The 25,473-nt window shown below is 37.4% G+C and overlaps 1 protein-coding gene across 1 annotated transcript; it reads left to right on the top strand.

Annotated features, from left to right (window-relative positions):
* Window positions 1-16,219, top strand: LOC138814223 (vomeronasal type-2 receptor 116-like). The gene is made up of 7 exons (XM_070003234.1): window positions 1-165; window positions 2,843-3,006; window positions 10,041-10,329; window positions 11,441-12,247; window positions 13,277-13,504; window positions 14,421-14,544; window positions 15,291-16,219. The coding sequence occupies exons 1-7, from the start codon at window positions 1-3 to the stop codon at window positions 16,217-16,219; spliced, it is 2,706 nt and encodes a 901-aa protein (XP_069859335.1).
* The last annotated feature ends 9,254 nt before the right edge of the window (window positions 16,220-25,473 follow it).

Genomic DNA, 25,473 nt, shown 5'->3' on the forward strand with positions numbered 1-25,473 from the left:
ATGGAAATAAAAGCAGACATACTGAAAACATTAGATGAAGCAATAGGAGAAACTCTAGGGCTCCTTGGCACAGGCCAAAATTTTCTTAGTAGAGACACAGAAACACAACAAATCAAAGAAAGGTTGGACAAATGGGACTGCAAGAAGCTGCAGAGCTTCTGCATGGTAAAGGACATAGAGAGCAAAATCAACAGAAAGCCCATGGATTGGGAAAATATCTTTACTAGCCATACAACAGACAAGGGTCTCATATCTAAAATATAATTAGAACTCCAAAAATTAAGTTCCCCAACAACAAATCCTCAAATAAACAACAGTCCTATTAATAAGTGGGCTAAAGATTTAAACAGAGACTTCTCTGAAGAGGAGCTAAGAGTGGCCAATAGACCCATGAGGAAATGCTCAAATTCTCTAGCTCTAAAAGAAATGCAAATCAAGACAACATTGAGATTCCACTCACCCCAGTTCAAATGTCAATAATCAAGAAATTTAATAACAACAGATGCTGGAGGGAATGTGGCCAGAAGGGAACCTTCCTGCATTGTTTGTCAGAGTGTAAACTTTTTTAACCACTTTGGAAAGCAGTATGGAGGTTCCTCAGAAGACTCCATATAGAGCTCATCTATGACTCAGCTATACTACTTTTGGCATTTACCCAAAGGATTACAAACAAGGTCATACCAAAGCTACCAGCACAACTATGTTTATTGCAGCATTATTTACCATAGCTAAGATATGGAACCAACCCAGATGCCCCTCAGTAGATGAATGTATCAAGAAAATGTGGTATATATACACGATGGAATTCTATGCCTCCATCAGAAAGAATGACATTGTCCCATTTGTTAGGAAATGGAAAGAGTTGGAAAAAATTATATTAAGTGAAGTAAGCCAGATCCAAAGAAACATAGGTCCCATGGTTTCCCTTGTTTACAATGACTAGTACATGTCTAGGACAAGAAGAGAAGTTCAAAGGCTATGTACATATGACCATATGACATGATGTTAAGCAAAATGTACCCGAAGACAGGGCCACAAGTGGTTTTTTCTTGCTTGCTTTTGTTTTTAATGTAATTACAATGCACTATGCGATTCTTTTTTTCTTTTGTAGGTTCTTCCCCCATGGTATAACCCCTTTTTTCACTGTATTTGTTTCTGGTGTTCTGCATCTTGTATATACATTTTTGCAATTTGGGAAGGGGAAGGGATAAAGCAGAATGCTTAAATGGGGATGTAGTTTGACCCACTGTGACGATGAGATATATAGGACACCTTGTTGAAAATGAACTTTACAATGTCGGGGTTGGGGAGAGGGAGGACTTGGGAGGTGGGAGAGAGGGGATGGCAGGGAAAAACAAAGGAGGAGGTAACACTGCTAGATAAGAAATGTACACATTACCCTACTCATGTAAATGTAACCCCTCTGTACAGCATTTTTACAATTATATATACAAATATGTATATATACATATATATATATATGTATATATACATAAGAATATAGGGAAAGGAGACACTTAAACAGTATTCATTAGAGTATAATCTGAGGCACCCACTAAGGAAATCAGTTTGTAGGTTCCTCATGAAACTATAGAGTTATGATATGGACCAGTGCCACCACTTTTGAGACTGAGGCCCATTACATGCATAGATATACATAGGTAAATAAATACTAAGTACAGCTAATATATGCTGTGAGGAATTTAAACTAATAAGTGATAAAATTCATATATCATGTAATGAATATTCAAGTTTAAAAAACAAGTGGCAATGATATGAGTAAGGGTATTTGTTTTCCTCCCGCATTTTTGAAGTACGAATGTGATGCAGATTTTCTGATACCAGTGCATGAATATGCGCAAGTGTACCATAATAAACATGGAACATTACATCCTTATATAGAGTATGTTCACTGGCCTGAGGTATCTCAGACAGGACCACTGAAGTCTCTGTATGGGTTTAACATTTGTTGACAAGAAAACATCATACAGTTGGTATTGATATTGATTTTGGTTTGTCATTGAGAAGAATTTCCTCTATTATCATATGTCCTCAGACTTCTGTGACATGAAAAATATCTAGATTAGCATGTTTAGTAATAACTACCTGTTTGAAAGTGACAGTTCAGAAGGCAAAAGTGGAACTCAATTTGGGCATTGACCTTGAGTTATTGACATGTAATTGCTGGTTTCAGCAGCATCTTTGCTTCCTCAGGCAGTAGTAACTGGGTGCATTTCTGTAGGGTTCTGCACATGGAATTCCCATTGAAACCTGGCTTGATCAACCACCAATGTTCGGTGGCTGTTGTAGACATTGTGTGTGTGAATCAACCCTCTGGGTGTGATGCTCTCATAACTTTGGTTAACATCTCACAGACATAGACTCTTCAGGACATTTCACCATGCACAGGACATGGCATCCTCTGGGACAATCCAGCTGTATCTTCTCAAATGGCTTTCATGAAAATGGTTTCCTGACACAGATGTTGGACAAAAAAATATCCAATAAAACTTCATCTCTGGGGCCTCACTCTCTGTGGTCTTGGATGAAATCATAGAACCTGGGCCGAAGACGGCAAATCCACAAACATGTTTTCCAACTCATGTTTTCCTCCTGGATGAAGGCTACAGATGTAGTGCCCCAGGATATGGTTTCTGGGGACTCAAGATACTTTGATAGAAGATGAGCTTCAGTATAGATCTCTGGCAATAAAAAGACACATAAGTACACATATGTATGAATAAAGGTATCAGACACTGTGGGTCTCACTTCCAGCCAGAATTTCTGCTTGGGATAGTCTTCAGGGATGTACCTTATGACTTTCACACTCCTTCTTCTCCAGCTTCCCCTCCTTGTCAGGTCCTTGGCTGGCACTAGCTGCTTTTCTCCAATGAAGCATGGAGCGCACATGGATGGAGATGTGATGATTGCTGGATTTTTCCCTCTCTACACTTTGGGAATTGATCTTAGCAACAGTGAAGCTTCTAGGCAAGAAGAGAACATACCGTAAGTAACTCATCATTTTATTTCCATTTACTGTTATGTCCTAAGGATGGGCAATGGTTGAGAATATAATCAATGGTCTCTGTCTTCACTACACTGACCTCCCATCCCTCTTGCATCAGGAACAGCTGTTTCTTTATTTTCTCTTGCATCTATTATTGAGTGTTTTCCTGCCTGCTAGTAAGAAACAGGAGGAGGCAACAATGCTTGATAAGAAATGTACTCATTACCCTGCTCATGTAATTGTAGCCCCTCTGTATGGTATTTTCACAATAAAAAAGAAAGGACTCTATTTCCTTCCATGTACTTTCTCCTTTCCAGATTGTTAAATTCTTAACTTTACTGTAGCATCCTTCTATCTTCTCCATGCCAATGATCACTGCAGAAGATGAAATGATGTCCTTACAAACAACCTGAAATACTGTCACCTGTTCTGTATGAAAGACTCTAGCCACATTTCCTTGCCCCCTTTTGAGGAAATTGATGAACATTCTTATTGTATCAGGTGGCTCATGCCTGTGATCCTAACTACTTACAGATCTGATAGCTGAGGATGGATGTTTGAAGCCAGCCCAAGAAGGAAAATCTGTGAGACTTTTACCTCCATTTGCTATTGAGCACTGTTACCTCCTCCTTTGTTTTTCCCCTGCCATCCTTTCCCTCCCCACCTCTCTAACTCCATACCACCTCCTCCCTAGTGAAGTTGTAAAGTTCATTTTCAATATAGTGTCCTGTACATCCCAGTGTTACAATGGGTCAGCCTGTATTCTTTTTTTCCCTTCTGAGTGCATTTATTTACTATTTTTGCAAGTACCTGGGTTTGAACTCAGGGCTTGAACATTGTCCCTTAGCTTTTTTCACTCAAAGCTAGCACTCTACTACTTGAGCAAAAACTCTATTTCAAATGTTCTGGTGGTTAATAGGTGAGCAGAATCTCATGGGATTGTCTGTCTAGGCACAGATACAAAGTGAAATCTGGTCTGGGTAGTAATTTTTTGTGGGGGGATTAGTAAAATTTTATGCATGAATCACTTGCTTTGCACTTTTGATTGGCTTTTTCTGTCAAGGCTGATGCTTTACTATCTCATGGAGGTATGCCTCTACTTCTAACTTTTTGTTGGTTAACTCGAGAGAGAGTATCATGGAGTTTTCTGACTCTGTTGCCTTGACTCAGGTTCCTTGGGTGTCAGCCTCCTGTTCAGCTAGCATTCCAGGTATGAGCCACCAGCACAGGTAGTTTCAATTCCTTGAAGAATCTCTAATCTTTAATTTTTAGTTGCCATAAACAAAACTGAAATTTTTGTGTGGGTTGATGGTTAAATTATGTAGCTGTGATTTGTATTGTCCTCATTGCTTAAATATTTGGACATTTTTTCTGTGTTGATTTTCCATTTGGACAATTTAATTTTTAAAGTGTCTATTCCTGTGTTTGTTCCTTGATTGGTTTTTTTCCATCCCACTTTTGGACATTTACCCAAATGATCACAAACAAGACTATACTAAAGCTACCAGCACAACTATGTTTATCACAGCATTATTTACCATAGCTAAGACATGGAACCAACCCAGATGCCCCCAGTAGATGAATGGATCAAGGAAATGTGTGTGTGTGTGCGCGCACGCACACACACACACACACACACATACACACACACATACAATGGAATTCTATGCCTCTGTCACAAAGAATGACATTGCCCCATTTGGTAGGAAATGGAAAGACTTGGAAAATTTATATTAATTGAAGTAAGCCAGGCCGAAAGAAACATAGGTCCCATGGTTTCCCTTATTTGCAATAACTAGTATATGTCTAGGACAAGCAGAAAGGTTCAAAAGCTCTGTATATATGACCAGATAGGTTGATGTTAAGTGAAATGAACCTCAAGATAAGGACACAAGTGGTTTTTTTTCTTGCTATTGTTTCTAATGTATTTATAATGTGCCATGTGAATTTTTTGTTTCTTTTTATGATCCTTCCCCACACTATAACCCCTGTTTTCACTGTATTTGATTTCAGTGCCCTGCATCATGTATATACACTTCTCTAATTTGGGGAGGAGAAGGGAAAAAACAAAATGCTTAAATAGGGATAAGACTGACCCATTGTAACAATGAGATGTACAACACACTATCTTGAAAATGAACTTTACAACTTTGGTAGGGTGGGGGTAATTGTGGAGGTAGGAGGGAAGGGATGGTAGGGGAAAAACAAAGGAGGAGGCAACAATGCTTGATAGGCCATGTACTCATTATCTTGCTCATGTAATTGTAACCCCTCTACACAGTAGTTTTACAATAAAAACATACAAAAAAGGTAATAAAATAAAGTGATTTAAAACACACAAAAAATGGGGCTAGCTGGATGCCGGTGTCTCACACCTGTGATCCTAGCTACTTGGGAGGATGAAATCTGAGGATCGTGGTTCAAAGCCAGCAGGGGCAGGAAAGTCCATGAGACTCTTACCTCCAATAAACCACTCAGAAAACTGGAAGTGGTGCTGTGGCTCAAGAGGTAGAGCACTTGCCTTGAGCTGCAGAGCACAGTGTTCAGGCCCAAAATTAAAGCCCCATATCCAACCAAAAAATATCTGGCTAGTTTTTGTCTTAGCCTATGATCTCTCCTGGAGAAAACTCAGTATGTTGATGAGAAATGGTTTATTCAGATATTTGTTGAAATGATCTGAGGGGTATAACTCAGCTGAGTATATGTGAGACCCTAGGTTCCATACACAGCACTCCAAAAAACAAGAAAAAAGAAAGTATAAAAACTCATATATTGTTTTGTAGAATGGGAACTTCTAGGTGCAACTATTTAAAGATAATAGAATAAAAAGTCCAATTTCATGCTTATTGTATCACTGATACATGTTAAAACTCTAAAATTATAACAAAAATAAATGTTTTTAAAAGAGTATTATCCTCTTTAGTTCTCACTGTGTGTAGTGCTTAGAGACCAGTATCATTTACCATATCTCAGTGTTACTTTTTTCACCATTTAGTTTATTTACTTGTAGATTTATAGGCACCTTCTAGGTTTTACAATGAGGGAAATCATGGAACCTACATTTCTCTGGGCCTGGCTCATATTCTTTTCTTAAGTCACCCAGGGCTATTGATGAGGAGTTGAGTTTCTTGGAATTAATCTATTGTTTGGCCTTGAGTTTTTATTCATTCAGCCTTTCTCTTATTGGTAGAATTTCCTGCATTTCCATTCCCAGTCATTGTTGACAGATCACTTCTGATTCCTGCCATTATGTAACTTCTTCAGGTTTATTGAAGCTTCTCTCACATTTTCCCTCCTTTGTTGAGTTCATTGGTAGTAACTTGTGATTCCTGGATTAGAAGATTTCATTTTTCTGATATAGATTTTGTGCTACTTAGGGGCTCAAAGAGGATTACAACTGGATATTTTAGAATGATGACAAGTATCCCAGCTGATGAGGATGAAAGAAAAAGAGAAAATTCACAAGAAGTAGAGGGAGATGATCAAATCCATAAGTAGATATTAAGCAATGTTTTAATGAAATCTTTCATTTAAGTTTTAATAAAACTTCTTCATTTAATACCTTACGGTAAAATATTAGAGATATACAAATGAAAATTGAAACTGCATTGTAGTTTTCTCATCATTTATAAGAATGGATATTCACTTTTACATTGTTCTATAGTAAATACTAGATACACCAATAATTTTTCCTACTTCAGAAGAATTATATGTATGTTTTGTCTAGCACACATACAATGTTAGAACATTTTCAGGTCACTTGTGTACTCATTTTTACCAGTAATTTTGATACAATTTTTAAATTTTATTTTATTTAGTTTGCTGCACCATTTGTTGAAGAGACTATTTTTCTTTCAAATTTTATTTTAGCTCCTTTATCAAAAATGTTTTTTTTTTGGGTCCGTTCATGGGCCTGAACTCTGGGCCTGGGCGCCGTCCCTCAGCTCTTCAGCTCAAGGCTAGCGCTCTACCACTTGAGCCACAGCGCCACTTCCGGCTTTTTTCTTTATGCTTATGTGATGCTGAGGAATTGAACCCAAGACCTCATGCATGCAAGGCAAGTGCTCTACCACTGAGCCATCTTCCCAGCCTATCCTTTATCAAATATTAAATGGCTATAGATCTGTGTGTTCAATTCTGGGTCTTCTAGTCTGTTCCTTTGGTCGTCTGACTTATTTTGTGCTGCTACTAAGTTGTTTTCATTACCATGGTTCTGTAATTGAGTTTGAAGTTTGGTATTGTTATTCCTCCTAAAATGTTCCACTTTCTAAGACTTGCCTTGCTATTCAGAGTCTTATTAATTGTGAAAATACCATACAGAGGGGTTACAATTACATGGGCAAGGTAATGAATACATTTCTTATCAAGCATTATTGCCTCTTCCTTTGTTTCCCCTTCCCATCCCTTCCCATCTCCTCCTCCCCCCTTTCTTCCCCACTTTCCTCCCCTCACCCCCTGCGGCCTCCCCCCACGGCCAAAGTTCTAAAGTTCATTTTCCTTTTTTTTGGTTCATTTTTGGGGCTTGAAGTCTGGGTTTGGGCACTGTCCCTGTGCTCTTCAGCTCAAGGCTAGAGCTCTGCTTGAGTTACAGTGCCACTTCCGGTTTTCTAGTGGGTTATTGGAGATAGGAGTTTCACAGACTTTCCTTCCGGGGCTGGCTTTGAACCGCGATCCTCAGATCCCAGCCTCCTGAGTAGCTAGGATTACAGGCATGAGACACCGGTGCAGCTAAAGTTCGTTTTTTGACATAACATCTTGTACATCCCATTGTTGTAATGGGTCCACCTGTATCCCTATTTAAACAATTTGTGTTTTCCCTTCCCCTCCAAAAATTTTCCTAACATCAAATACAGTGAAAACAGGGGTTATACCATGGGGGAGGGACATACAAAGCAACAAAGAAATATCATATATATGTTAGAAACAATAGCAAGCAAGAAAAAAACATTTGAGTCCTTATCTTGGGCTTCATTTCACCTAACATCAACTTTTCTGACTGATTCTGCTTGTCTCATACATATACTAGGTCTTTCAAATAAGGGAAACTAAGGGACCTAGTTTCTTTGGGCCTGGCTTACTTCACTTAATATAATTTTTTCAGGGAGTTTTGTTATTTGAATGTTTTGGCTGTGCTTTCCATATCTTTAAAGAAATTTGTTGGGATTTTAGTGGATATTGTATTGAATTTGTAATTTGCTTTGGGCAGTATTGTCATTTTCACAATGTTAAATCTTCCAATCCAGGAGGTCAGATTATCTTTCCATCCTCTTAAGACTTCTTCAATTTTGTTTTCGAAAATTTTAAACTTTTCACTATAGAGGTCCTTCACCTCTTTGGTTAACTAGTAAGTATTTTATATTTTTAATTCTATTTCTAATGGAGTTGCTTTTCTGATTTCAGCCTTGATCTTCTTGATAATGTCATAAAATGGTATTGATTTTTGTGGGTTGATTTATACCTGACTATTTTGACAAAGTTTTGGATCAACTCCGTAAGCTGTGAAAGGAAATTTTGGGGCCCCTCAACTACAGGATCATGTCATCTTTAAAAAGGGATAGTTTGACTTCTTCCTTCCATATTTGGATTCCCTGCATGGTTTTCTCTTGCTTATTTCACTTGCTAGGAATTTCAGTACTATCTTGAAGGGAAAAGAGAGAGTATAACCTTCTCTTATTTCTGATATTTGGGGAAATACCTTTAGTTTTTCACATTAAGCATAACACTGACTGTAGATTTCTCATACACACCCTTTCTTATACTGAGGAATGGTCCATGGATCCTAGCTTCTCCAGAGCTTTTATCATAATGAGGTGTTGGATCTTGTCAAAGGCTTTTTCTGCATCTAACGAGATGATCATGTGGCTTTTGTCTTTCCTTGCTTCTGTTGATCTGTTGCAATATGTTAATTAACTTATTTCTGTTAATCTGGCTTTGCATCCTTGAGATAAATCCTGTTCAATCATCATATATGCTCTTCTTGATCATTTTCTAAATTTTGTGGAAGAGTTTTACAACAGTGTGCATCAAGGAGATAGGGCTAAAGTTCTCTTTCCTTGATGTATCCTTATCTAATTTGGGGATAAGTATGATGATGGCTTCATAGAATGAGTTTGGCAGTGTTCCTTCCCGCACTATTTCATTGAAGAGTTTGAGGAGTATTGGTGATAATTCTCCTTCAAAAGTCTTACAGAATTTGGTTGTGAAGCCATCAGGTCTTGGGCTTTTCCTGGAAGGTCAGTTCTTGCCAATTCAATCTTGTTGCTTCTGCTGTGTCTGTTTATTCAGTTTATGTCTTCCTGGTTCAGTTTGGGTATATAGGAATTTGTCCACTTCTGCCCAATTATCATGTTTGTTGCCATAGAGGCTTATAAAGTATTCCCTTAGAATATTCTGAATTTTGTTGGATCTGTGGTGATTTCCCCTGTAATCTCTAATATTATTTATTTGGGTGGCTTCTCTTTTGGATAAGGTCCTGTCAATGTTGTTATTTTTTCAAATAATCATCTTTTGTTTTTGCAGATTCTATGCATTTTTAAGTCTCTGATTCTTTTAATACTGCTCTAATTATTTTCTTCTGTCTACTGGTTTGGGGTTTGACTTGCTCTGGTTTGTCTAGAGGCTTGAGTTCCATTATTAGGATATTGATTTGAGATTTTTCTAATGATGCAAGCATGTATAGATATAAATTTTTCTCTGAGTACTGTCTTGCTGTTTCCCAAAGGATACGGTATTTTGTGTCTTCATTTACTTTGAATCCTGAAAATGATTAAATTTCACCTCTTATCTCTTTGATGACCTACTGGTTCTCAACAATAAATTATTCTGTTTCCATGAATTTGAGTATTTTCTGTGATGGTTTCTGCTGTTGAGGTCTACTTTTATGATGTTATGATCTGCCAAATACAGAGTCTACATTTTTGTACATATATAAATAAATATGTATATATGTATATATATATTTTGGTCGGTGGTAGGGCCATCAAAGTCATAACTTTTGAAATATTACTGGTAAATTTCTATGTTCATTATGCAGGCTTATCTTCAAGAACTATCAACTTGTGTTGGCCTTGTCTTTTGCTATTGAGGAGATCAACAAAAACTCTGAACTTTTACATAACTTGACTCTTGGATTTGATGTCTATGATGTTTACTTTGAACCTTGGGCAGTACTTAAGAATCCCTTCATTTGGCTCTTTGGGAAATACAAGATTCCAAACTATTCCTGTAGAAGAGACAGCAAGTCTGTAGCAGTACTAACAGGACCATTAGGAATAACATCTGCCTGCATTGGGACATTGCTGGAACTCTATAGATTTCCACAGGTGAAGGTTGACATGGTGGGGGAACATAAAATTGTTTCATTAGGTGGTATTCCAGGTGTTAGGAGAGAATGATAAGAGCCTGGATTTATGAACCTATCAAATTTTGTGGTATCGAAGAGTAAGTACTCAAAGATAGGAGGATATGTATATTCCCACTGTTTGGAAAATGGGATGGAAGAGTCACAGAAACAAATGGATTATTTATTGTTTGAAGTCTTATCAATAATTTAAAAACTCAGAAAGTGCAAAATGATTTTGAAGTTTGTCAATATGCTGAGCAGGGTACTGGTGACTCACACTTGTAATCCAGGTATTCTGGTATCTTTTATCTCCAATTAACCAGCAAAACCAGTAAATGAATGTGTGGCTCAAGTGGTAGAGCACCAACATTGAAGGCAAAAGCCAAGGAAGCGCTTGAGGCCTGAGTTCATGCCCTTGTCCTGGCATGCATGTACACACACACACACACACACACACACACACACACACACACACACAAGCACACGTGCATCTGGACAAGATATTATATTGAATGTCACGTCAGGCTCAAAATGATAAAGGGGAGATGTGTTCTCTCATATGCGAAAGCTAGAACTAAAATATTAACATGTCATATGAAATAAATATGGAACACGTATGTAGTCATTTATATATATATACATGATTAATTGGACTAAAGTATGACATATGTAGGGGTAGAATTCCATGGAATAACCCTTTCTGATCTACTGAATATAAAAATATGAACAGTAGAAAGCTGAAGCATATCTTCTCTGAATGGATTAGTTGTTATGGGATAAAGTCAGAACAATAGGGAATGGATGAGTGAAGAAAAACATTATATTAAATGTACAAATGTGAAAATAGAATTAGGAAAATCAGGGAATTGGTTGGGCTGATAGACATGGGAGTAGTTAGTGGAAATGGTGACAAAGAACAAGAGACATATAAAAACAAATATTTCCTCCAAATATTGATTTTTTTTCCTCAAAAACTAAAACAAAAATGTACCTTTCACCTACTTCAACTGGTTCTTAACACACTTGAAGATTAAGATTGTGATGGATGGCAATATTCTCATTCATGGAGCATCCAATTTCTTTGCATTTAGTTTACCTTTGGGCCTTTTGATCATGCCCTGAGTGACCATAAGAAGTTTCCTACGCTCTATCAGATGGCCCCAAAGGACACATCAGTAGCCACTGCCATGGTCTCCTTATTGCTTCACTTCAACTGGAATTGGGTGGGACTGTTGACTTCAGAGGATGAGAATGGTTTGTTGGTTCTTGTTAAATTGAAAGAAGAAATGGCCAAGAACAGAGTTTGCATAGCCTATGAGCTAGTGATCTCAAGCAAAACCATTTCACAGATGTTCAAATTCATGACAATTTATAGTCAGATAAATAAATCTTCAACAAATGTCCTCATGATATATGGTGATAATGAGTCGCTACTAGATTTAATGATTTGTTTTGAGCAACTTTTAATAAAAGGAAAAGTTTGCATCATGAACTCACAGTGGGATTTAACCACAAGAAAGAACTATTTCATGCTAGGCTCATTCCATGTACCTCTCATTTTTTCACAACATCATGCAGATGTTTCTGGATTCATAGATTTTATCAAGGCAGTTAATCCTTCCAAATATCCAGAAGACTTTGTTCTTGCTAGGCTGTGGTTTGTGTCTTTTAATTGTTCAGATTCCCCGTCTGACTGTATAACATGGGACAATTGTCTTCATGATTCCTCTTTGGATTGGTTGCCTGGGCATATTTTTGACAGGACTCTATCTGGAGACAGTTACCATATATACAATGCTGTGTATACTGTGGCCCAGGCTCTCCATGAGATGCGTCTTCATCAAACAGAAGTTCAAACAATGGGAAGTAGTAAAGAAACAGTGCCTTCCCCTGCACAGGTAATTTCTTCTATATTTCAGTGCACACACCATGTGCAAAGACACTTCCTAGAGGGTCTCTTACTGTATGAAATTAAATATTTCAGGTGTTTTTCAAAACCCAGTAAATTATGGGTGAAATTTTGGTGAGGAACTCTGTACATGTGTTCATTGCTCTTAAGAAAAAAAAGGCCAGGTCAGTAACAAGGATAGTATATATACCATGGATATATATGTATGTATGTATGTATATAAGTATGTATATATGTATGTATATGTATGTATGTATGTGTGTATGTATACACACATAAACACATACACATACATACATATATTTCTTGTTTAGTGTTAGAAACCAGTAAGATATATTTTTGCTTGTCTTGGAGCTTGAGGTTAGGGTGTGGATGCTGTCTCTGTGTCTTTTTGTGTTCAAGGATAGTGTTCTACCACTTGAGCCACAGCGGTACTTCTGTCATTTTCTGAATGGTTTATTGAAGGTAAGTGTTTCATGGACTTTTTTCTCTGGCCTGGCTTCAAATCATGATCCTTGGATCTTAGCTTCCTAAGTAGCTAGGATTACAGGTGTGAGCCACCTACACATGGCTTATTAATTCATCTAGTTACAAATATCCTTAACATTCTCATAGCTACTCTTTCCAAAAGTGTAAATTCAGCTTTTCCCTGAATTACTTCAGTAATTGCAAATGATGACCTACCAAATAGCATTTTTAATCCATATTTTCATAAGTCATATAGTTTCATTTGATTTTTGCATAAAAAGTTTAGCAAGCTCAATAATTCACAAAAACAATGGAGGTCAGTAACTAAAAAATTATCTTATTCATGGCTATTTGCCTGGTATTGATTTCTCTAGAAAAAGGCTGTCTACTCCTTTTCTGAGTGACAAGGATTCAGGAAGGTTATTTTTATTCCTCCATAGATTTTCTTCCGGAATACTTTATTGCTGTTTGTGCTATTCTAGAATTCAGAATTGGAGATTAAAGGCAACCAAGAGTTTTTCTTCACCATATAATGATGCATCTCTTTTAGTTGCACCTTTTTATAAAGAACATACAATTTTACAATCCTGCTGGAGATGAAATGATTTTGGATGAGAAAAGAAAATTAGAGCCAGAGTATGATATTCTGAACATTTGGAATTTTCCAGAAGGTCTTCAACTTACAGTGAAAGTAGGAAAGTTTTCTCCATATGCTCTGCATGGTAATCAACTGTCTTTATCTGAAGATATGGTAGAGTGGGCCATAGGTACTACGGAGGTGAGTTGGATCTAATAATAATTACTTTAAGGACATACATATAAGAAAAAGTTACCCTTGAAATTTATACCTGGTTGAGTGCCGGCTTTCTCCCATAATGCTAACAAATCAGATATCTGAGATGTGAATATCACGGTTTAAAATCAGTCCAAACAGGAAAGTTTGGGCTTATCTCCAATTAACCACAAAAATTTGGAAGTGGAGCTATGACTCAAATAGTTGAGTGCTGATAACTGAAGTGCAAAAAACTGAAGGCCAGTGCCCTGACCATGAGTTCTAACCCTGCAATCAGCACCAAACACATTACATGTGTTTCTAAATGTTGACTTATCATATTATCATAAAATATAAACATTACCTTTCTTCCTAACACTGTGATAGAGTACATGAAGAATCACTTTATGTGGTTGAGATGTTTCTTTGCTCCCTTGAGTGGATGGAGGTTTCATTCAATTGTTAGTTGACTTGCTACTTGGGCATCTTTGAAAATGCCTGTGAGTACATTGTGTCTTCATGGCCACTGGAAAATGAAGAGGAAGATTGGATGGTCCTCAGGTTCATAAAACCCTCTAAAAGGGATGTCTCCTCCTTTTTCTTCCTCATGTCACAGATGAGTAGGAGACAACATTTAATGACATGAATTCAAGGAAATTCTACAAGGATCTACATTGGGTCTTACTTTCTCACCATTAGTTTCCACCTTTTAAAGATCCCATATTTTTCAATAGTTCAACAGGTTAGAAATAAAAGTTGTAGCACAAAAGCCTTTTGGAATCATGATATATGGTTTTGATAACAGAATTTAATTAATCAACTTCACTTACCTGCATAGAAACATTATGCTTATTAATACAATTCTTTAAAACAATGGACTTTTTGGAGTGTTTGTTACTGACACAGACCTGATTTTCCTCAGACTCCTCACTCTGCCTGCAGTGAGAGTTGTGGTCCTGGATTCAGGACATCTCCTCAAGAGGAAAAGGCTGCTTGTTGTTTTGATTGTAATCTTTGCCCAGAGAATGAGATTGCTAATGGAACAGGTAAATACATGACTTATGAAGAAATTGTTCATCTCTCCAGGAATTCCTCTTATTTCTAATAATTAAGACAAGTGTAAACTCTAAAATGACATTAAACACAAGTCTTACTGAGAAGAATGATCATCTTGAAAAGTACAATTTTTCCACACAGAAAACATGGATCAGGCATAGATTCATTTCTCTGTACCCAGAATTGCTTATGACATGTAGCAAGAGCTCAGAAAGGGGGATTCCATTTAAGAAGGGAACATGAATATAGATTGTCCAAGACTGGTTTCTCTGTCCCTACGGATTCACAGATGATTTGGATAGAGCAATATAATGAAAAGAATTCAAGGACTGTGCCACAGGAACTAAATTAATCTTTTACAGAGATGTGTAGGGAATTGAAAGCTACATTATTTACAATTTTCAATAGGATCACAGAAATCTGCACAATTCTGTTAGTGTGAGCAAAAGTGTAGAAAATTGTTATTAGGATATTTGGATACTCCAAATAGCACCTTATCAATATTTGTGATAATACTTGAAGGAAAAAAAGCTGAACAAAAAAGTCTGAATACTGAAGAGGTTGGAAGGGGGAGGAAGTTAGTGTTTAGCAAAGAAACAAAAATGAGTTTTTGACAGTCAGTGCTGGCACTGTGGTAGATTATGTTAGAATTACACCTAAGTAAACAATTTGCTAAAAGTTTAGAAGAAAAGGAAGTTCAAACCAAGAAGTAATGGTACTTTACACTTCTTATCAGATATGGACCAGTGTGTGAAATGCCCAGATCATCAGTATGCTAACACAGAGAGAACACAGTGCCTCCTGAGAGCTGCAAGTTTCCTGGCTTTTGGAGACCCCTTGGGCATGGCTCTGGCCTGCATGTCTCTTTGCTTCTCAATGCTCACTGCTGTTGTTCTTGGAATGTTTGTGAAACACCATGACACTGCCATTGTCAAGGCCAATAACAGGGCTCTCAGCTACATCCTACTCATCTCCCTCATCCTCTGTTTTCTCTGTTCCTTGCTGTTTCTTGGCCAACCCAACACAGTCACCTGCATCCTGCAGCAAATTGCCTTTGGAATTGTGTTTACTATGGCTGTTTCCACAGTGTTGGCCAAAACGGTGACTGTGGTTCTGGCCTTCAAGGCCACTTCCCCAGGGAGAAGGATGAGGTGGCTGCTTGTATCAGGGGCTCCTAACTTCATCATCCCCATCTGCACCCTCATCCAGGTGACTCTCTGTGGAGTCTGGCTGGGAACCTCCCCTCCCTTTGTGGACACCGATGCACACTCAGAACATGGTCATATCATTGTCCTGTGCAACAAGGGCTCCCTCACGGCCTTTTACTGTGTCCTCGGATACCTTGGCTTTCTGGCCCTTTCCAGCTTCACCATGGCTTTTCTGGCCAGGAACCTGCCTGGAACCTTCAATGAGGCCAAGTTCCTGACTTTCAGCATGCTGGTGTTCTGCAGTGTGTGGCTCACCTTCCTGCCTGTCTACCACAGTGCCAAGGGGAAGGTCATGGTGGCTGTGGAGGTCTTCTCCATCTTGGCCTCTGGTGCAGGGCTCCTAGGCTGCATTTTTGCCCCAAAGTTTTACAACATCTTGTTAATGCCAAATAGAAATTCTCTGCATGACTTTAGGGATAAAAGACATAGTAGAAGAAATGAGCCTTCTTATGATTGAATTCATGTTTGATTGCTATATAGAGGGTCTGATCTAAATCTCCAGCAAATTTTCATTGTTATATTAATTTGTTTATTAATTTTTTTCTTTTTTCTTTTATTAATACTATACAGAGGGGTTACATTACATGGGCAAGATAATGAGTACATTTCTTATCAAGCATTGCAACCTCCTCCTTTGTTTCCCCTTCACATCCCTTCTCATCTTCCAACCACCCATCCCCACTAAATCCTCCCTGCCTTCCCGCACCAAAGTTGTAAAGTTCGTTTCTCCACATAACGACATTGTTGCAATGGGTCCACCTGTATCATTATTTAAACGATTTGTTTTTTCCCTTCCCCTCCACAAATTATACCCACATCAAATACAGTGAAAGCAGGGGTTATAACATGGGGGAGGGACATACAAATCAACAAAGAAATAATGTTATAAATATTTTAGAAGCAATTGCATGAAAGGAAAAAAACATTTGAATACATATGTTAGGGTTCATTGCCCTAACATCAACTTATCTAACCTTTTCTGCTTGACCCAGTTATATACTAGATCTTGCAAATAAGAGAAACCATGGGACCTATGTTTCTTTGGGCGTGGCTTACTTCACTTAATATAATTTTTTCCAAGTCTTTCCATTTCCTAACATGGGGTAATGTCATTCTTTCTGATGGAGGCAGAGAATTCCATTGTGTATATATACCACATTTTCTTGATCCATTCATCTACTGAGGGGCCTCTGGGTTGGTTCCATATCTTAGCTATGGTAAATAATACTGCAATAAACATAGTCGTGCTGATAGTTTAGTGTGGTCTTGTTCCTGATCATTTGAGTGAATGCCCAAAAGTGGAATTGCTAGGTCATAGAGGAGCTCTATGTGGAGTCTTTTGAGGAACCTCCATACTACTTTCCAAAGTTGTTGACCAAGTTTACACTCCCACCAACAATGCAGTAAGGTTCCCTTCTCTCCACACCCCTCCAGCATCTGTTGTTATTAGAGTTCTTGATTTTAGCCATTCTAACTGGGGTAAGGTGCTATTGTTAGGGAGCTTGAGCATTTCTTCATGTGTCTATTGTCCATCCTTCTTTCCTCTTCAGAGAAGTTTCTCTTTAAGTCTTTAGCCCACTTATTTATTGGGCAGTTGTTTCTTTGGAGATTTGTTGTTGGGAGATTTAATTTTTTTGAGTTCCAGGTATATTTTAGAAATGAGACCCTTGTCCATTGTATGACTAGTGAAAATCTTCTCCCAATCTGTGGGCTTTCTATTGATCTTGCTAGCTATGTCCTTTGCTATGCAGAAGCTCTGCAATTTCAGGCAATCCCATTTGTGTAACCTTTTGTTGATTTGTTGTGTTTCTGGATCTCTATTAAGAAAATTTCGGCCTGTGCCAAGCAGACCTAGGGTTTCTCCTATTCCATCCTTTAATGTTTTCAGAATGTCTGCTTTGACTCCGAGGTCTTTGATCCATTCAGGGTTGATTCTGGTGCAGGTGATATATAAAGATCTAGCTTTAGTTTTCTACAAGTAGTTTACCAATTTTGCCAGCACCATATACTAAAGAGGCTGTCTTTCTTCCACTCTATTTTTTTATCTCCCTTATCAAAGAGTAGATGGCTATACGCCTGTAGTTTCATTTCTGGGTTTTCAGTTCTATTCCATTGGCCTTGAGGTCTGTTCTTGTGCCAGTACCAAGCTCTTTTGATTACTATGGCTTATAGTAGAGTTTGAAATTTGGTATTGATATTCCTCCAGCACTGTTCTTTCTGTTAAGGAGCATTTTTGCTTTTTGGGGTCTTTTATTGTTCCATATGAATTTTTGGATTGCTTCTTTTATTTCCTTGAAGAATGAGGTTGGAATATTGATAGGTATCGCATTGAATTTCTAGATAGCCTTGGAAAGTATTGCCATTTTCATGATGTTAATCCTTCCAATCCAGGAGCAGGGGAGTTTTTTCCACTTTCTAAGTTCTGTTTTGATTTTCTTTTTCAAGTTTGTAAAGTTTTCATCAAAGAGGTCCTTCACCTCTTTGGTTAAGTTTATTCATAGGCATTTTAGTTTTTGTGGGGCTATTACGAATTGAATTGCTTTCCTAATTTCAGCCACACTTTTTTCATTGTTGGCATACAGAAAAGCCATTGATTTTCGAGGGTTAATTTTATACCCTGCTACTTCGCCAAAGTTTTGAATCAGCTTGAGTAATTTGGCAGTGAAATCTGTGGTATTCTTTAAATACAAGATCATGTAACCTGCAAAGAGGGAGAGTTTTACTTTTTCTTTCCTTATTTGGATCCCCTTTATGTTTACATCTTGTCTTATTGCTGTAGCTAGACATTCTGATACTAGATTGAAGAGAAGAGGAGAAAGTGGACATGCTTGTCTTGTTCCTGAGTTAAGAGGAAATAGCTTAGTATTTCACCATTAAGTATAATGCTGGCTGTAGGTTTGTATTGAGGAATGTTCCATGGATTCCTAATTTTTCCAGAACCTTCATCATAAAGAGGTGTTGGATGTTGTCAAATGCTTTTTCTGCATCTATTGAGATAACCATGTGGTTCTTATCCTTGCTCTTGTTGATGTGATGAATTATATTAATTGATTCATCTATATTGAACTAGCTTTGCATCCCTTAAATGAATCCTGTTTGATGGTGGTGTATGATTTTTTGGATGAATTGTTGAAGTCAAATGGCTAAATTTTGTTGAGAAGTTTTGCATCAATATTCATCAAAGAAATGGGTCTATAGTTCTCTTTCTTTGATGAGTCCCTGCCTGGTTTTGGTATGAGGGTTATGATGGCTTCAGAGAATGTGTTCGGTAGTGAACTTTCTCTTTCAATTTTATTGAAGAGTTGGAGTAGTATTGGTTTGAGCTCTGCTTTGAAGGCCTTGTAGACTTCTGCTGTAAAACCATCTGGTCCTGTGCTTTTCTTAGATGGGATGTCTTTTATTGTGGTTTCTATTTCAATGCTTGATATGGGCCTGTTAAGATGGTTTAACTCATCTTGGTTTAGTTTCGGCATGTCAATGTATGTTAGGACAAGGTCCATTTTTGCCAAGTTCTCAATCTTATTAGCATAAAGTTTTGAGAAGTATTCCTTTATAATGTGGTGATGCTTCCATTCTCATCTGAGTTTATTTATTTGGGTGTGTTCTCAGAGGAAATTTTATAGCTCTGAGTTCCTACCTCAACAAATTGGAGAAATCTGAAACCAAGAATTTAATGAGACATATGAACCTCCTTGAAAAAGAGCAGCAAGTTAAACCTTAATGCAGTAGATGGAAACAAATAATTAATATGAAATCAGAATTTAATGAAATAGAATCCAAAGAAACCATAGAAATAGTCAACAAAACAAAGAGTTGGTTCTTCAAAAAAATTAACAAAATTGACAGACTCTTAGCAATTCTTATCAGAAAAAGAAGAAAACACACCCAAATAAATAAACTCAAAGATAAGAATATAAACATCACAGAAACAACCAAGATCCAGCACATTATAAGGGAATACTTCTCAAACCATTATGCTAATAAGTTTGAGAATCTGGAAGATATGCATGATTTGCTACTGAAATAAAAACAGCAATAAGAGACATCCCATGTAAGAAAAGCCAGGCCTGAATGGATTTACATCAGAATTCTACAAGGCCTTCAAAGCAGAGCTGACACCAATATTCCTTTAACTCTTCAATAAATTGAAACAGAAATTTCACTCCCAATCTCATTCTATGAAGCTTCATAACCCTCATCCCCAAACCAGGCAGGGACTCATCAAAGAAAGAGAACTATAGACTCATTTCTTCATCCAAAAAATTCATACAAATTCATCCAAAATTCATACAAATTCATACAAATCATCAAAAAAATCATACACAATCATCAAAAAGGATTCATTTCTGAGATGCAAAGATAGTTTAATGTATGCAAATCAATTAATATAATTCATCACATCAACAAGAACAAGGATAAGAACCACATCGTTAGCTCAATAGATGCAGAAAAAGCATTTGACAAGATCCAACACCCCTTCATGATGAAGGCTCTGGAAAATTAGGAATCCATGGAACATTCCCAAATATAATAAAGTCTCTATATGACAAAGCTACAGCCATCATTACACTTAATGGTGAAAAACTAAAGCCATTTCCTCTTAACTCAGGAACAAGATAAGGATGTCCACTCTCTCCACTTCTCTTCAGTTTGGTATTAGAATGCCTAGCTAGAGCAATAAGACAAGATGCAAACATAAAATGGATCCAAATAGGGAATTGCAGATGACCTGATCTTGTATTTAAAGAATCCCATGGACTTCGCTCCCAAATTACTCAAGCTGATTAAAAACTTTGGCAAAATAGCAGTCTATAAAATTAACCCTCAAAAAATCGATGGCTTTTCTGTATGCCAACAATGAAAAAAGTGTGGCTGAAATCAGGAAAGCAACTTCATTCATAATAGTCCCACAAAAAATAAAATACTTAAGAAATAACTTATTTAAAGCTGTGAAGGATCTCTATGATGAAAACTTTAAAAACCTGAAACAGGAAATCAAAACAGAACTTTGAAAATGGCAAAACCTCCCATGCTCCTGGATTGGAAGGATTAACATCATGAAAATGGCAATTCTTTCCAAGGCTATCTAGAAATTCAATGCGATACCTATCAATATTCCAACCTCATTCTTCAAGGAAATAGAAGAGGCAATTCAAAAATTCATATGGAACAATAAAAGACCCTTAACAGAAAGAACACTGCTGGAGGAATATCAATACCAAATTTCAAATTCTACTACAAAATCATAGTAATCAAAACAGTTTGGTACTTACACGAAAACAGATCTCAGGACCAATGGAATGGAATTGAAACCAAGAAATCAACCCACAGACCTATAGCCACCTAATCTTCGATAATGAATCTAAAAAAATAGAATTGAAGAAAGACATCCTCTTCAACAAATGATGCTGGCAAAATTCATTGATCACTTTTACAAAACTAAAGACAGATCCCTATATATCACCCTGCACCAGAATTAACTCAGAATGGATCAAAGACCTCGGAGTCAAAGCAGACATTCTGAAAACATTAAAGGATGGAATAGGAGAATCCCTAGGTCTGCTTGGCACAGCTTGAAATTGTCTTAATAGAGACCCAGAAATACAACAAATCAAAGAAAGGTTGGACAAATGGGATTGCATGAAGTTGCAGAGCTTCTGAATGACAAAGGACATAGCTAGCAAGATCAATAGAAAGCCCATGGATTGGGAGAAGATCTTCACTAACTAGCCATACAACGGACAAGGGTCTCATATCTAAAATATACCTGGAACTCAAAAAATTAAATCCCCCAACAACAAATGCTCAACAAAACAATTGCCCAATAAATATGTAGGCTAAAGACTTAAAGAGAAACTTCTCTGAAAAGGAAAGAAGGATGGCCAATAAACATATGAAGAAATGCTCAACCTCCCTAGCCATAAAAGAAATCAAATCAAAACAACATTGAGATACAACCTCACCCCAGTTAGAATGGCTATAATCAAGAACTCTAATAACAACTGATGCTGGAGGGGATGTGGACAGAAGGGAAGCCTACTGCATTGTTGGTGGGAGTGTAAACTTGTTCAGCCACTTTGGAAAGTAGTATGGTGATTCCTCAAAAGACTCCACATAAAGCTCCCCTATGACCCAGCAATCCCACATTTGGGCATTTACCCCCAAATGATCACCAACAAGACCATACTAAAGCTACCAGCACGACTATGTTTACTGCAGCATTATTTACCATGGAAACCCAGATACCCCTCAGTAGATAAATGGATAGTGAAAATGTGGTATATATACACAGTGGCATATGTTAAGTGAAGTAAGCCAGGTCCAAAAAAAAACATAGGTCCTATGTTTTCACTAATTTGCAATAACTAGTATATATCTGAGAAAAGCAGATAAGGCCAGATAAGATGATGTTAACTGAAATGAACCCCAAGATAAGGACACAAGTGGTTTTTTTTCTTTTGCTTTGTTTCTAACTTATTTATAAGGTAACACCTGATTTTTTTGTTGTATGCTATAACCCGTTTTCACTGTAGTTGATGTTGGTATAATTTGGGGAATGGAAGGTAAAAAACAAATTGTTTATATATATAGGTGGACCCATTGCAACAATGAGATGTACAGGATGCTATGTGGAAAAGCGAACTATAATATTCAGACAGGGGTGGGGATGTGGGGGAGGATGTAGTTGTGGAGATGGGAGGGAAGGATGGTAGGAGAAAAACAAAGGAGGAGGAAACAATGCTTGATAAGAAATGGACTCATTACATTTCTCATGCGATTGTAACCCCTAGGTACAGTATTTTCACAATAAAAAGTCATTAAAAATAAGAAACAAGCAAAAAAGAAACCAACCAAAAGCCAGAGCAATCTAGCCACCAGGAAGGATGAAATTCTGTCATATTCAGAGAAATGAATGGATCTGAGATAATCTTCATTTTCAGTGAGAGCAAGCTCACAAGGACAAAGGGCATGTTTTTCTTAATTTGTGGAAGCATACACATAAATACACACACAATTGCTTATAATCATGGGACCATTTAAAGGGGATATTGGAAAGTGAGAGGAAATCAGAATTATAAATGGTGAAAAATACCAAATTATATTACATATGTGTATGAATATGGCAAAACTAAACTCAGTGGATATTGTTTAATAGAGGATAGTGGAGATGAGGAAAGAGAGTAATGTATGGGTTTAGTGAAAGTATAACATATCCATGACTGACATATCCCAGGGAGACATCTTTGGACAGCTACTATATACTTAACAGGAACGATGGAAGTGTAAATGAAATGATGTCCACTCATAGGCTCTAAATGGAGGGGGGAATAGTGAATGTAGATTGTGAAGGTGGCTGATCAAGGTCAAACTATCTAATACACATGGAGGAAAACAGAGCCAATTGCTTTCAGAATAAGGGCAAGTAGTTGAGTTTTAGGGAGGGTATGAGTCTCACTGGGGAAAATTCACACACATGTGGAAATCCTCAAATGAAATATTCTTGTACAACTAATACCTATTGTTAAAATGCCTAAAAGTAACCAATAAAATTCTAAATAATAAATATTAAAAAATTATGAGACAATTAGTAAGCTCATTAGGAAGTGTTTTTCTTACAACTATCAGTTTTCAGAGCCATATTGTTTTTACATAAAAATTGAACAGAAAGTTGCTATGAATCCCACACTCCTCACCTATACTGTTATCATGTTACATTAGTGTAATCTGTGACACAGTATATGAAACAACGTCAACATGGCATTATGCAGTCCAGTCCTTGATTTACACATAAAAACAGATATGCATATCATAGACTGCATCTTTTTTTTTTAATTGTATTTTATTTTATTTGAGAACATACTGTACAGAGGGGCTACAATTACATGGGCAGGATAATGCATACATTTCTTACCAAGCATTGCAGCCTCCTCCTTTGTTTACCCTTCACTTCCCTTCCCCGCCTCCCCCCTCCCCCCACCCAATTTTACCCCCCTCCCCCACCCAATTATACCCCCCTCCCCCCCCCACACCGAAATTGTAAAGCTGGTTTTGACATGACATTTTGTACTTCTCATTGTTGCAACAGGTCCACCTGAATCCTTAAACGACTTGTTTGTCCCCCTCTCCTCCACATGTTATACTGACATCAAATATAGTGAAAGCGGGGGTTACACTGTGGGGGAGGGACATACAAAGCAACAAAGAAATAATCTTATAAATGCGTTAGAAACCCATGCATGAAAGAAACGAAAACATTAAAATACATATTTAAGGGTTCATTTTCCTAACATCACATTATCTGACCTTTTCCGCTTGACTCATACCTATACTAGATATTGCAAATAAGGGAAACCATGGGACCTATGCTTCTTTGGGCCTGGCTTACTTCACTTAATATAATTTTTTCCAAACCTTTCCATTTCCTAACAAATGGGGAAATGTCATTCTTTCTGATGGAGGCATAGAATTCCATTGTGTATATATACCACATTTTCTTGATCCATTCATCTACTGAGGGGCATCTGGGTTGGTTCCATATCTTAGCTATGGTAAATAATGCTGCAATAAACATAGTGGTGCTGGTAGCTTTAGTGTGGTCTTGTTTGTAAACATTTGGGTAAATGCCCAAAAGTGGGATTGCTGGATCATAGGGGAGATCTATGTGAAGTCTTTTGAGGAACCTCCATACTGCTTTCCAAAGTGGTTGAACAAGTTTACATTCCCACCAACAATGAAGTAAGGTTCCTTTCTGTCCACATCCCCTCCAGCATCTGTTGTTGTTAGAGTTCTTGATTTTTGCTGTTCTAACTGGAGTGAGGTGATATCTCAATGTTGTTTTGATTTGCATTTCTTTTATGGCTAGGGATGTTGAACATTTCTTCATGTGTCTATTGGCCATCCTTCTTTCTTCTTCAGAGAAGCTTCTCTTTAAGTCTTTCGCCCACTTATTTATTGGGCAGTTGTTTCATAGACTGCATCTTATACTATAACCTTGTGCAGAATAATTTCACTGCCTTGAAATTTCTCTGTTTTCCAGGGGCATGGCTGTCTTCTCATGGATTCTGTGCCCAATATATTGGGAGTAGTAGGAAATATGGAGTTGTGTTTATGCAACTGTCTTAGGTTTTGAGGACAGAGAAGGATTTCCTATCGTTATCAGTATCACATAAATAAAAAATTCCAATGTATCAATACATCATGACAATATATTTATGTGTATATTCATCATGTCTAGTAGAATTACAAGAATCAAAGAAGGTCAAAGTTCAGAATGAAAATGGGCAGCTCAATTTCTGCACAGACCTTGAGTTAGTGACATGGATTTGCTGAGTTCAGCAACATCCATGCTTCCCTAGGCAATAGAAAATGGGTGCATTTGTGGAGGTTTGTGCATGTGGAATTGTTATTGAAACTTGTGGGGAAAATCAGCAATGTTCTGTGGCTTCTACAGGCAATGCGAGGGTGTGACATCCTGTGACACTGGATAAATTCAATGGTTTGATCTTTTTGTGATTATATCACCTTTCCCTTGAGGTTGCATTTTGATGCAATCCAACTACAGCCTTGCTCTTCTCTCCTGCCCTACCCCAGATAGTTTCCATGAAAGAACTTTCTTGACACAGACTTGGGACTAAATCTCATAAACCGTTCATCCCTCAGGCCTCACTATCTGTGGACCTAGATGAAATCATAGCAGACATGTTTTCCAAC

This window comes from Dipodomys merriami, unplaced genomic scaffold (assembly GCF_024711535.1).
Source record: "Dipodomys merriami isolate MVZ:Mamm:240054 unplaced genomic scaffold, mDipMer1.0.p SCAF_6, whole genome shotgun sequence".
NCBI lineage: Eukaryota > Metazoa > Chordata > Mammalia > Rodentia > Heteromyidae > Dipodomys > Dipodomys merriami.

Coding starts and splice junctions, on each gene's coding strand:
- LOC138814223 (XM_070003234.1), top strand. CDS start 1: ATGGAAATAAAAGCAGACATACTGAAAACATTAGATGAAGCAATAGGA. Junction 10,330..11,440: donor AACTCTATAGATTTCCACAG/GTGAAGGTTGAC, acceptor CTTTGCATTTAG/TTTACCTTTGGGCCTTTTGA. Junction 13,505..14,420: donor GGGCCATAGGTACTACGGAG/GTGAGTTGGATC, acceptor GATTTTCCTCAG/ACTCCTCACTCTGCCTGCAG.